Source organism: Microcaecilia unicolor, chromosome 3 (genome assembly GCF_901765095.1).
Source record: "Microcaecilia unicolor chromosome 3, aMicUni1.1, whole genome shotgun sequence".
NCBI lineage: Eukaryota > Metazoa > Chordata > Amphibia > Gymnophiona > Siphonopidae > Microcaecilia > Microcaecilia unicolor.
This window is the reverse complement of record NC_044033.1, coordinates 224,477,652-224,492,241: the sequence shown is the minus strand read 5'-3', so window position 1 is coordinate 224,492,241 and position 14,590 is coordinate 224,477,652. Positions and strand designations below refer to the sequence as shown.

The window sequence follows — 14,590 nt, the reverse complement described above, 5'->3', positions numbered from 1 at the left end:
TGAAAATTGTAAAGGGTCTACCACACCTCCATTCCTATTTGTGTTTGTCTTCTGAAGTCCTGCTCCCTGCCCTTCAGCTTTGAATACAAACCACAAGTATTTGTTAAGTAATTCCACCTTATCTTTATCAGCTTCTAATATTTTCTCTCTTTCACCTTTGAGTCTCACAATGCCACTTTTATACTAACTCCTGTCACTAACATATCTAAAAAAAAATGTCTTGTCCCCCATTTTACTGTATTAGCTTTTTTTCCTTCAATTGTTTTCCTGACTACTTTACCAGCTTCTCTTAGATTTCTTACATATTGTCATCTGTCTTCTTCTTTTCCAGTCTCTTGTAGTCAGTGGTGTGCTGGTAAATTTTTATCAACAGGCTCTTTCCCCGGTCCACCTCTGCGCCCCCCGCCCCCTTCCCTAAATTGCAGAGCTGGCTATACCCGGGGAGAGAGTTGGGGGGGGGGGGGGCAATGCATTACTCTTTCCGGTAACATTTTTTTTTAATGCTCCCAGGTTCCTATCTAATTCATGTTTAACGTGGGATAAAGTGCCATAAATAAGTAAATAAATACATAGGAACGCTGAACCTTGAGTACCTTATTCCCATAACATGATGTCTGTTCTAGAAGCCCTTTACCAGGAGAAAAAAAATCTCTGCACCAGTAACAGGGTTAGGTGTTCCTTTATCCAGCCCCTCCAAATGACACACTGATTACGATTTATAACAAATTACTACTCTACCTGTGAAACGTTATTCCCTTATTATATTTCCTCAGTGTACATCGCTATGCAGAAGCCTGCAACATTTAAAAAAAATGTATCTTTTTTTTTACAGTATCCTCCTCACCTACCTATTACAGACGTTCTCCCCGCTTCCCTGAGCTGAAGGGTCCCTGGTGGTCTAGTGGATTCTTCAGGTGAGAGCCAGCTCCAGCACACCACTGCTTGTAGTTTATGATGGCTAATCTCTTTTCACTTTCCTTTTCACCTACTACTAACATTGATACCTTCATAAGAGACATTTTCCGCTTGACATCTTGCCGCGGACAGCATTTTTTAAGTGCTAACCATAGTGGGGGATGGCTGCTGGGGCTTATGCGGTTTCCGGCCAATATTAATCCAGAGCCTGCATAAAACAGTTGTGCAGACTCTGGCTGAATATTGACCAGGACCCACATTACTTTTAATGTGCTTTTAATGCCACCATCCCCCTCCTGGCACCCATCTTCCTCCCCACCCTCCCTTCCTCCAGAACAAGAAATATATATGCCAAACCACCCGGAAAGACACCAGAACCCAACTCTTCATCCCCCACCTCCAAATTAAATTAAAGATCCAAATCAAAGATAATTCCACAAATTTGAATTAGCATAGCTTTAACTTGCACTGAATTAAAAACAAACAAACAAACATTCATTTTAGTTGTTTTTTGTTACAGATTTCCTGCTATTCATATCGGGTCTTATTAGGATAATGCGACATTTGGACATAAAGATACATCCCAGCAGTCCAGCACTGGAAGCTTGTATGGCAAATATCTCCACTGCTACCATGTATTTTCCTCTTGTGCTCAGATATGTCGGGATAAAAGTTATCCAAACACTGCAGAACACCAGCATGCTGAAAGTAATATACTTCGCCTCATTGAAACTGTCAGGAAGATTTCTTGATAAGAATGCAGTGATGAAGCTGATAGAAGCCAGAAATCCTAGGAAACCCAGAACACAGTAAAATGCAATCATTGACCCTTCATTACATTCAATTAGTATTGCCCCAATCTCTGATTGCATATTATGATATGGGAATGGGGGAGCAGAAAACAACCAGATGAGACAGAGAATAAATTGAAAAAGAGAGCAGGAAAGTATTATAGTATAGGAGATCCTGGAACCCATCCACTTACGGAGCTTACTTCCAGGCTTGGTTGCATGAAAGGCCATAACCACAGTGATGGTTTTTGCCAAAATAGATGAGAGAGAGATTGAGAAAGTCATCCCGAAGGTAGTATGGCGGAGAATGCAAGTCATGGGCTCAGGACGGCCAATGAACATCAAGGAGCATAGAAAGCAGATCATAAGGGAGATAAGGAGGCTATAGCTGATGCCCCGGTTATTGGCTCTCACAATGGGTGTGTCTCTGTAATGAATGAAGATTCCCAGAATGATTGCGTTGATAAGAGAGAAGAAAATGCTGCTGATAGTCAAAGCCATCCCAAGAGCCTCTTCATAGGACAGGAAAATTATCAGTTTTGGTATACAAGTATCTCTCTTATGATTGGGCCAGTGGTCCTCTCGACATTTCACACAGTTGTCCATATCTGAGGAAGATGAACATTGTCTCAATATCTCATAAACAGCATTGATTTTGGGATAGTGCATGATCCTTTCATTAATTCTCTATACCTCAGACTTCGGCAGATAATGTTGCTCTATAATATCCTGAAGTTTAGAATGGTGAAGTAGTTTTGATGCACATCAACCAGCTACAAATCAGAATCAGTATGTACAGTATACGTGCACTTTGCAAAGAATAATTTCAACTAATCTCACTAAATGAAAAAAAAGCACATGGCTTCTATTGTTTCCTGTTTACCTCATTCCCTTTTCTTTCTTTCTTTCTTTCTGATTTTCAGTGTTATTGACTGGTTAGTGGGCCCAAAAAGGGGGGCACGGCCATGGGAGGGTCATGGGAGGTTTGTGAGTGTTCCTTTTATATATGTGTTTTGTTATTCAATAAAGGGGATCCATGCCTAGTTTAGACACTGAGATTTATAATAAGGTTTCGTTGGTGTAAATGGTCATGCCTAAATGTAGCTGTAGTTCCTGGTACGTTGGACCTGATTCCCATGACCGCAACCCCATTTTGGGTGCACAAGTTGGAATTTACGTTTGCCTTTTTATAGAATATGCATAGAAAGAAGCACGGGTATTTACTGCCATTTTGAAGGAATTCACTCAAGGCATTGTGCAGTAAGAATACATCAAACTTGAGCAATAGACGATTACAGCAATCTTCAAATAACAATACAAAGTATGGCATAGTATACTACTTAGAATGTCAAGAAAATATGTAATAGAACATTTTAATTGACAGTGTAGGGTATAAGCAAAGATGCCACATATAGATAGGTAAGAGAGTAAGAGGTGTTAGAAAGTAAGGCGATTAATTTAAAGAAAGGTACACATGAGCTTTGTCAAGAACAAAACCATTTGTTTTTCCAGAAGACACTGTGATCCTGTCATGAATTCAGCCGAGATGAGTTATGGTAAAATTATGTATAATCATACCTGATAATTTTCTTTCCATTAATCATAGCTGATCAATCCATAGACTGGTGGGTTGTGTCCATCTACCAGCAGGTGGAGATAGAGAGCAAACTTTTGCCTCCCTATATGTGGTCATGTGCTGCCGGAAACTCCTCAGTATGTCGATATCAAAGCTCCATCCGCAGGACTCAGCACTTAGAGAATTACACCCACGAAGGGACACTCTGCCCAGCTCACCACCGCCGAAACGGGGGAGGGGAATTAACCCAGCTCATCCCCACACAAGTGGGGGAGGGGAATCCGTCCAGCTCATCCCCGCGGAGCGGGGGAGGGACACCACACCCGCCGATGCGGGGGGATCTGGCTTATCCTGCAACCGCAACCGCGGGAGGAGCTGACTGACCCTAACACCGCCGAAGCGGGAGGGGTACAAAGCTGCCCTACAGCCGCACGAAGCGGGAGGGAGTGCCGGCAGAATTTAAGTCTCAATCCATCCCCGTAAAACGGAGGGGAGAGGAATGCAGCAGCTCACTGTAACACAAACTCGTCTTAACTCTTGAAGAATCCAAGTGAAAAAACTTGAACACGAAGTCTTTCTGAAGTAACTGAAGACTAAACTTGAACCTGAAATGCAACCAGAATAAAAACAGTACAGATATCTGGGAGGGGCTATGGATTGATCAGCTATGATTAATGGAAAGAAAATTATCAGGTATGATTATACATAATTTTACCTTCCATATCATCAAGCTGATCAATCCATAGACTGGTGGGATGTACCGAAGCAGTACTCACCCAGGGCGGGACATTGAAATCCCTGACCTCAACACTGAAGCTCCAAACCGGGCCTCCGCCCGTGCAGCCACAGTCAAACGGTAATGCTTGGAGAATGTATGAGCCGAAGCCCAAGTTGCCGCCTTGCATATCTCTTCCAAGGAGACGGATCCGGCCTCTGCCATCGAGGCCGCCTGAGCTCTCGTGGAGTGAGCCTTCAGCTGGATAGGCGGCACCTTCCCCGCGGCCACATAAGCCGCCGCAATGGCTTCCTTGACCCATCTTGCCACTGTAGGCTTAGCAGCCTGCAGACCCTTACGAGGACCTGCAAACAGGACAAACAGATGATCCGACTTCCGGAAATCATTGGTCACTTCCAAGTATCTGATGATGACTCGTCTCACATCCAGATATTTAAGAGCAGAGTACTCCTCTGGGTAGTCCTCCCTACGAAAGGAAGGGAGACAGAGCTGCTGATTCACATGGAAGCGAGAAACAATCTTGGGCAGGAAGGAAGGCACTGTGCGAATAGTCACTCCTGCCTCAGTGAACTGCAGAAAAGGCTCTCGACATGAGAGCGCCTGGAGCTCGGAAACTCTTCTGGCTGAAGTGATAGCCACCAAAAAGACTGCTTTCAACGTCAGGTCTTTCAGAGATGCCCTCGACAAGGGTTCAAAAGGCGGCTTCTGCAATGCTCTTAGCACCAGGTTGAGATTCCACGCAGGCACCACTGAGTGCAGAGGAGGGCGCAGTTGATTAACTCCCTTGAGAAAGCGCACCACATCTGGCTGCGAAGCCAGTGAAACACCCTTCAGGCGACCCCTGAAGCAAGCCAGAGCCGCTACCTGGACTTTAAGGGAACTGAGCGACAGGCCTTTCTCCAGGCCTTCTTGCAGGAACGCCAACACTGAAGAAATTGGAGCAGTGAAGGGAGAAAGTGAGCCTGCTTCACACCACGCTGCAAAGATACACCAAACCCTGGCGTAAGCAGTAGAAGTAGAGCGCTTCCTCGCTCTTAGCATAGTGGCGATGACCTTGTCTGAGAAGCCCTTCTTTCTCAGACGCTGCCGCTCAATAGCCAGGCCGTAAGACCAAAGGGGGAGGGATCCTCCATCACCACGGGACCCTGATGTAACAGGCCCTGCTCCACTGGCAGCCGCAGAGGATCGTCGACTGAGAGCCTGATCAAGTCCGCATACCAGGGACGTCTGGGCCAATCCGGACCCACCAGGATTACCCTGCCGGGATGCTTTGCCACCCGGTCTAGCACCCTGCCCAACATGGGCCAGGGCGGGAACACATAGAGAAGCTGTTGTGTCGGCCACTGTTGGAGAAGAGCATCTACTCCCAGGGATCGAGGGTCCCGTCCTCTGCTGAAAAAACGCGGCACTTGGCAATTGGCCGATGACGCCATCAGATCTAGGCTCGGCTGGCCCCAGCGCTTCGTGATGTCCAAGAACGCCTGAGCAGATAGCTGCCACTCTCCGGGCTCCAAGGTATGGCGACTGAGAAAGTCCGCCTTGACATTCATGACTCCGGCAATGTGGGCCGCTGAAAGCTGCTCCAGGTTCGCTTCCGCCCACTGGCAAAGATTCATAGCCTCCTTGGCTAGAGGGGCGCTCTTGGTACCTCCCTGGCGGTTGACATAGGCCACAGCCGTGGCATTGTCCGACAGGACCCGTACAGGCTTCAGCACCAGTACCGGGATGAACTCCAAAAGCGCCAACCGAATGGCTCTGAGTTCCAGGAGGTTGATAGACCACTTTGCCTCTGCAGGAGACCAGAGCCCCTGCGCTGTCCTTCCCAAGCAGTGGGCTCCCCAGCCCGACAAAGAGGCGTCCGTTGTGACGACAATCCACTCTGGGGTCACCAGAGGCATTCCCGCAGACAACTTGTCTGTCTGCATCCACCAGCTCAGCGCCTTGCGCACTGCTGGATCCAAGGGAAGGCGCACAGCATAATCCTCCGACATCGGAGTCCAGCGCTGCAGCAGAGAGTGTTGTAGTGGTCTCATATGAGCCCTGGCCCAGGGCACTACTTCCATCGTGGCCGTCATAGAGCCCAACAGCTGCACATAGTCCCAAGCCCGAAGAGGAGAGGCTACTAGGAACTGGTCCACCTGAGCCTGAAGTTTGACAATCCGATTGTCTGGCAGGAACACTCTGCCCACTTGGGTGTCGAATCGAACTCCCAGATACTCCAGGGACTGAGTCGGGCGCAGCTGGCTCTTCTCCCAGTTGATGATCCATCCCAGGGAGCTCAAAAGAGCAACTACCCGGTCCACAGCTTTGCCGCACTCTGCATAAGAGGGGGCTCGGATCAACCAGTCGTCCAGATAAGGATGGACTTGTACTCCTTCCTTTCGCAGGAAGGCCGCTATGACCACCATTACTTTGGAAAAGGTCCGCGGAGCAGTAGCCAACCCGAACGGGAGGGCTCTGAACTGGAAGTGTCGGCCCAGGACTGCAAAACGCAGAAAGCGTTGATGAGGAGGCCAGATGGGAATATGCAGGTACGCTTCCTTGATGTCCAAGGATGCCAGGTACTCCCCTGCCTTCACTGCCGCTATAACAGAGCGGAGAGTCTCCATGCGAAAGTGCCGCACTTTCAAGGCCCGATTGACCCCTTTGAGGTCGAGGACAGGCCGGACAGAACCTCCTTTCTTTGGTACCACAAAGTAAATGGAGTAACGCCCCTTGCCAAGCTGACTTTCTGGCACCGGAACGACCGCACCCAGGCGGATCAGATTGTCCAAAGTCTGCTGCACTGCCACAGCTTTGACCGGAGACTTGCAGGGAGAGAGTACAAACCCGTCTCTTAAGGGTCGGCAGAACTCTAGCTTGTAGCCGTCTCTGATGACTTCCAGCACCCAAGCGTCTGAAGTTATTGTGGTCCACTCGCCCAGAAACGAGGACAGCCGTCCTCCAATCTGCACTGGGGCGTGGACCAAGACCCCGTCATTGGGTACGAGACCCTGGGGGAGGACCGGAGGGAGCACCTCCGGGACGGCGGTCTCTGCGAAAGGAATGCTGCTTGGGGGAGAAATTCCTCTTAAAGGAAGAGGGGGCAGAAGAACCCGACCTGCCCGGGCGGTACCGACGGGCTTCCTGAAACCGTCCTCTGGAGGTACCGGGACGAGCACTAGCCCGAGCCCTGACCTCTGGTAACTTCTTGCCCTTAGACGTGCCGAGATCGGTCACGATTTTGTCCAGCTCGACCCCAAAGAGCAGCTTGCCTTTAAAAGGCAATCTAGCCAGGCGGGATTTAGAGTCGTGGTCAGCAGACCAATGTTTCAGCCAAAGCCACCGCCGCGCAGAGACTGTCTGAGCCATGCCTTTAGCTGAGGCTCTCAAGACATCATACAGCAAGTCTGCCAAATAGGCTAAGCCCGATTCCAGGGCTGGCCAATCAGCCCTCAAGGAATGATCCGAGGGGGAAGCCCGCTGCACCATAGTCAGGCACGCCCTGGCCACATAGGAGCCGCAAACTGAGGCCTGCAAACTTAAAGCAGCCGCCTCAAAGGACGACCTTAAGGCCGCCTCCAGTCTCCTGTCTTGGGCGTCCTTTAGGGCCGTGCCACCTTCCACCGGCAATGCCGTTTTCTTAGTCACCGCAGTGATTAAAGAATCCACGGTAGGCCACAGATAGGCCTCACGTTCACTCACAGCCAAAGGATAGAGGCGGGACATAGCCCTAGCCACTTTAAGGCTCGCTTCTGGGACATCCCATTGAGCCGAAATTAAGGTGTGCATGGCATCATGCACGTGGAAGGTTCTAGGCGGGCGCTTCGTCCCCAGCATAATGGCAGAGCCAACAGGGGCTGAGGGAGAGACGTCCTCCGGAGAGGATATCTGCAAAGTGTCCATGGCCTGTAACAACAGGTTGGGCAAATCCTCTGGGCGAAAAAGCCGCGCTGCAGAGGGGTCATCCGCTCCATCCGAGCGGGGATCCGTCTCCTCCAAGGACTCCGCAAAGGACCGTTGGGAGACCTCAGACACGCTGCCCTCATCTACATCGGAGGAGACAAATTCCTCCAAGGCCTGGGAATCAACCCGAGGGCGTTTACCTCTGGGAACCTCAACCTCTTTACCAGACGAGGGAGCGGGGGCAGCGTTGTGCATGAGGAAGGCCTGATGCAGCAGCAAAACAAACTCGGGGGAGAAACCCCCCAGACTGTGCACTTCCGCAGCCTGGGCAACAGCCCTAGGCGCGCTCTCAACCGGCGCTCGCAACAGCGGGGGAGAGACATGCTGCGCATCCAAAATGGCGTCCGGCGCGAAACTCCGCGAAGGAGCCGCGCGGGAAGAACGGCTCTTAACTTTAGCCGCTTCTGTGCCGTCGCCCAAATTAAGGGCGTTCATGGCATTAATGTCTCCAACCTCAAGGGCGGCCCAAGAAGAAGCCGTCCGAGCCGCGTGGCCGGCCAAGATGGCGGAGGCGAGGAGCGGGGGATGGGCGTTTATGGCGGGAAAAACCGCCACGCCGGAGGAATGACTGGGACATTCATCGGTCACGAAACTGTCACCCAACAAGGGCGAATCAGGCTTTAAGACCCCCGCATCCCCTCTAGAAGCGCTCAAGCGACCTGGGGAGCGACCCTTTGCGCCCTCGCCCTCCGACGCCATGTGCCACGAGGAGAAGAATCGGGGAACCCCCGCCCGCTATAAAAAGGTAAAATTACCTGCTGTCCGCTCCGAGTTGTAACGACCTGGTGTCCCAGTGAGTAGCTGCAATAGACGCTTAAATAAACGTCGAAATAAACGCCTTTAAGGCCGTTCAAAATTTTTTTTTTTTTTTTTTTTAACGGAGCCAGCGGGAGGGGGGAGAAAAGGAGGGACCTGGCACCACCAGGTTTGCACTTGCTCAAAAGAGCCCTCAACCCCAGGCACTCAACAAAACCTAAAGATTAGGCTTGGAGGCCTAGCCAGAGCTGCTGCTGTGTGTGACCACCACCTGCTGAGATAGAGAACATACTGAGGAGTTTCCGGCAGCACATGACCACATATAGGGAGGCAAAAGTTTGCTCTCTATCTCCACCTGCTGGTAGATGGACACAACCCACCAGTCTATGGATTGATCAGCTTGATGATATGGAATGAAGCTTTTAGAAGATGAGGCCTTTTTTTAATGAATTCTGGTAGTTTTGGAGTTTATTAGGTATAGTTGCGATAAATGTGACGGGGTGTTGGTAGTACAATTATTTAAATTGATCGTTGATTACATTTTTGGCTGTAAACAGCTGTGATATTTCCCTTGAATTGAGGTATATCTAGTTTTGTAAATAGATAAATTAAAAATAAATAAAGCAGAGTACTGCAGTTGACTTTAAACAGCACTGTTCAATATTACTGTTTGAGTTCTCTGGCATTAGGAGCTTCTATGACTAAGCAATGTTTGATTCAAAAGACAGTGACTGCCTCTTGCTATTGTTGACAGGGTTTCAGATCTGTTAGCATTTGTCTGCCATCTATCCTCTGATGCAGATACTCATTCTCATCGGCTTTGACTTGTTATAGACTCCAGTTGAGTTCTGAATTATCTCTGTGCATATCTTATGCTTCTTGAGTATCTATCATTTTTGCTATTAGATGGCTGCTTTATGCTTTCAAAATTATTTCCATTAAGAACATTTTCTTGTGTTATTTCCATTTTTATCCCACTAGAGCTTCATGTTATGATCCTCAAATTTAATTTCCAATGAAAAGTTAATAAACAGAAATAAAACAAAGATTAGAAAAGAAAATAAGATGACAGTTTTTGTCTTGAACTAACAATACATTTTTTTATTAGATTTCAAAGATAACCCTTCTCCTTTAGATCAGAAATAAGCAAATGTTGACAAATATCAGAATATGTAAGTGAAACACAAAAGCATTTCAATGAGTGTCTCATAAGAAGAGGATGGGGTGGATTAGGTGAGAAATAAGGAAAGCTGGGTGGGTGAGAGACAGGGAGAGAAGGCTGGGTGATAAGAGGGTGACAAAGCAGTAGAATTTTATGGTTTATAGTAAGCTAGAAAACCCAGAACTTTGTTAGGTCCTGTCTAGTGGGTGTCAAAGTACTTCATTGTGTTGACTTCAAAGGTCTTACGTTCCCTGATGCAGTGTTCTGTTTTTCTAAAGGTATTTCTCAAAGACGTGACATCCTGGTTGGCACTGTAATGTTTTATATGATGTCTACATAGATTAAGTCGCGTCTTTAGCATCTGTCTTGTTTCTCCAATATAGCACCCTTCTTCACACTTTTTGCATTGGATGAGCATATGAAGGATCCCCTAATGCTGAACGTTTTGCCCATGTGAATAACTGAGATCCTGTGCTGGTATACTGCAGGGATGCATGCCATGCTCTTCTTTTTGAGCTTGTGTTGGGAGCTTGCTTTTCACTAATTTGGTTTTTTTATTGGGTGAATGTTGGAAGTTCAGCAGTGGTGGGGCAAGGAATAGTGGCTGCAGGGGCGTAGCCAGACTTCGGCGGGTCCAGAGCCCGAGCTGAGGAGGCACATTTTAGCCCCACCCTCCCCAGCACCACTGCTCCCCCACCATTGCCGACCTCGTCGCCGCCGCTGCCACCACCAACTTTGCCCCCCTGCCGAAGACCCTTTCGATCCCCCCTCCCGACGCCAACCAGCCGTCGCCTACCTTTGCTGGCAGGGGACCCCAACCCCCGCCAGCCGAGGTCCTCTTCTTCCTGCAGAAGGCTTCCTTCTGTTTCTGATCTGCAAGGCTTCGTTCTGTGAGTCTGAAACAGGATGAAGCCTGTTGCGGGAAGAAGAGGACCTCTGCTGGCGGGGATTGGGGGTCTTCTGCCAGCAAAGGCAGGCGACGGCGGGAGGGGGGTCAAGAGGGTCATCGGCAGGGGGGTCCAGGGCCAAATCTAAAGGGGCCCAGGCCCCCCTGGCCCCACGTAGCTACATCACCGAGTGGCTGTAGATCTTTTATGGTTCTTCTCAATTTTCTTTCTAGCCCTGGAGTCTATCAATGGCTTTCTTTTCCTTGTACTGCAATAGATTTTTCCTAGGTATTTTAAAGAGAGAATATTTTTGCTAATTATTTTATGGCTATAGCCTTTTTGTTTGAAGGATTCAGTTGGGATTTTGAGGTGTTTATCCTTGTTTTATTTAAATGTGTGTGTGTGTGTGTTTGTACACATATATGCAGGAGGAATTTCTATGTTCCAGAGAACTCCCATATTTGCACTGAAATTAAATAGTTAAACTGGAAATTGAACCTGGGTCTCATAGTTCACTGTCCACCGCACCGACCAGAAGGCTACTCAATGCACTTATATGCTGTTGTGTTAGGAATGACCATAATATCTGGAGCTGTCATAGAGCCTGGTATTTGTTGTCACTGTTGAATCTTTAGATGATGGGAGTGGGTCAGTGACCACTGTGGGATTAAGGGGGAGTCATGCCTTCATCTGTCCACTGTTAGTTGATCAGTTAGGGTGCCTTTTTCAGACTTAGCTGTGACTAGAACAAGTCTAGATACAAACATATTTCTTTTCTGCCTTGGACCATTTTTTCTGTTCCATTATAGCAGAAAAATATACAGATTTAAATACCTCCCAAATATCACCCAAAACGCACCTCCCACATGCCCCCTTGCAATTTAGATGAACTGCAGAATAAAACGTCCCAATTCTGAGTTTTGAAAATTGTGATTATTTTTTGTTACATTTGTACCCCGCGCTTTTTCCCACTCATGGGATTTAGTGAGAAAAACGTCCATCTGCCGCTTTGTGCTGCTTTTGAGACATTTTTTCTCTTATGAAAATGAGCACCAGAGCAAATAACCCATAGTCATCATGCCATATGATATCACTCACCACTTTGGTTTGAGATCTCTCCCTGTGGACAGGGAATACAGTCGAAGCAGCAGATAGGCTCACTTTCCCTTGTTAATTTTCTGAAGCCAGGAGGGCAACTCTCACTGCATTTGGCTTGAGGAGGTGTCTAAATATTGAAAGAAAAATCTGGGTAATTTGATATAACAATCACACTGTTTTTTAATTTTGTTTTTATATTATTCACCTGTGATTGTTAAAATGCAGTTTTCCATTTCTGACCACCCATGGGACAACTCCTACTATCAAGCCTCTGGAATGTGAAATTCAGCTTGAAATGGAAATATCATGTGCACTGTTCTTATTTTACAGGTTACTTTTAAAATTAAGGCCCCTCCTTACTAAGCTGTTCATATTCACTCATGCTCTATCTTTCTTGCTTTCAATAATTCAGTACAGTCCCAAGTTAGAGTTCTGAACCAGCAACCTTACTTAATTTTTCTCTCATTCAGCAATAAAGGATAGTAATTATAACAGGAACACGAATTAGGCAGAGGCTAACAGCAACAGGTTATTTACATGATATTCTCCTCCTCCTCCCCTTCAACTGTCTTGGTTTAGAAATAGGGATGGACAGCACAAAAATGTCTGTTTTGTGATTCATTTCCCATATTGTTTGCATCGTTGTTTATTATGTTTTGGTTTGGGTGATGTCATTAATAGTGTGCTTGCTTTTGAGATAGTGCACTATTTGCAAAGAGGACAGACTATTTCAGAAAGAATGTAACTGTTTCCTGATAATATGTTACATGTGCAGTTGTTGACGTATGCACCACGGCGCATGTATGCACACGCTATTGTCAAATAATGTACAATCTTTCTGAAAGAGGTCCTCTAACAACTTCATCTAGCACAGCACAATGGGCTGCTCTCTCAGGGCTCCATTTAAAGTAAATAATTTCTTCCCTATTCCTCATGAGTTGCCTGTGTGAGAGTGTAGAGAGCTGCTGCATGCACAGGGCTTTTTCCCCAATTTTTCCATGGCTCATATTTTGGCTTTTCCTCATGAAGGTCTGATAATGGGATTAGCTCTGGCCTCCTTGAATATCCAGCTGGCAGCACTTGCTTGTTTCACAAGTAAGATGCAAAATTCTTCCGTAGCTGCTCACCTGGATGATGTTTATTTTTTGAAAGGAATTACTTATCTCTATCGTCCCTTGCAGATTGTTTGTATGGAATGGAATCTTAATCTGGCACGCAAATTCTTGCAGTGTGTGCTGTATGAACAGCTTACAAGATTTACACTTAAGGAACTTACTATTAAAAATAGTCTTCTGGTAGCCATTGCATTTGCCAGGAGAGTTTCTGAGGTTCAGACACTCTTGCAGGTATCCTTACTTTTTATGGAATCAGATTGGCTCAATCACTGACAGGAAAGTTTACTTCTAAAGCATACTGTGGCATTAATCAGCCCCTGAATGCCTAAGCTCCCATCAGGGCAGGACAGATACACATCTCTTTACTTCAATCTCTAGGAGGCCAAAGGAAAGAAATCCACAGGCACACCATCAATAAAAAATATAGATCAAAGGCCTTTGGGAGAGAGAACAGAGAGTCTCACATAATGGCAGTGAGGCCACCCAGAACTGTCTCAAAATCCCCCCCCCCCCCCCCCCCCCCCCCGGTCTTGTGCTCTTTTATTAAGAATGCAGTAAGTCACAAACTAACTGGTTACATCACAAATAATGGGACAGAAACTTTTAAAAAATCATTAGGTAGATTATATTCTACTTACATCTGCAAGTTCAGGGTACTTTCCAAAACTGCTTGTAGTGGTCCCAGTAAAAATCTAACATTTTATGGAATGTGGAACTATCATACATTATTTCATGCATCATCATCTGTATGCTCAGACATCTGCATGCATCGCATTCACTTCCCTGTTGTATTTAAACATGTTTATTTCTAATAAAACTTTCCCTGCATATGGTAAAGACAGCATTTAGTAATTTTCCATCTTATTTACTATACTAACATTTAACCTCTAATATTCCTCTCTATGAATGGGGGGGACCATTATTTTCAAACTTAACCTTAATATCACCCCTTCCCTCCAATCATATACCGCTTATCGCCCCACCATACATATCTCTGGTGTTTAACAGCACCCACCCCTCTCCCACGTATCCAACCCCCTCCTCTTCATATTAAAAAAAAGCACTGTGGTGGTTGAGTGGCCCCCTACCTCCCTTCCACCCCTCTCCCACATTTCCTGGTAGTCTAGTAGTCCTCTTCCTTCTCACTAAGTCCCTCCCAAAATCTCTGGTTGTGGAAGGAGGGTTAGATTAGGTAAGGTTAGGTTGGGGCATCGTCAAGCTGTGAAGTGTTTAAATAGTGTTGGGAATGGTACACGAAGTAGTCCAGGGCATGGTGGTCAGGTTGTAGAGAGAGACGTAGGTATATCTAGTGAAGGGGGTCTTTTACTAAGGTGTGCTATCATTATATTCCTAGGGGCATCTCAGCGTTTAGCAGCAACTGATTTGTTGCATGAGCTACAAACGCTAGTGCCCCTAAGTAAAAGACCCTGTCAGCCTTTACTTAGACAACTAAATCAGTTTGAAAATTGGCCGCCTTCTTTCTTATGAAGTCTCTTTTTGGCCATTTCTAATATCTTCTTCCAGAATAGTTCTTCTTCTCACCTTTCTCTAAACATATACATTCATGCTTTTATCAATTAAAACGTATTTGCAAGGTCTACTACTCTGT

At 46.8% G+C, this 14,590-nt stretch overlaps 1 protein-coding gene across 1 annotated transcript in view; it reads right to left on the bottom strand.

Moving 5' to 3' along the window:
- Nucleotides 1-1,415: 1,415 nt before the first annotated feature.
- The window catches only part of LOC115464417 (vomeronasal type-2 receptor 26-like), a 28,643-nt gene continuing 15,468 nt past the window's right edge, over nucleotides 1,416-14,590 (bottom strand). Inside the window, exons 3-4 of the mRNA XM_030194799.1 lie at nucleotides 11,867-11,993; nucleotides 1,416-2,314 (exon numbers count right to left, since the gene is read on the bottom strand). Of these exons, the coding sequence (XP_030050659.1) occupies nucleotides 1,416-2,314; nucleotides 11,867-11,993 (1,026 nt within the window). The remainder of the gene's footprint in view (nucleotides 2,315-11,866; nucleotides 11,994-14,590) is intronic.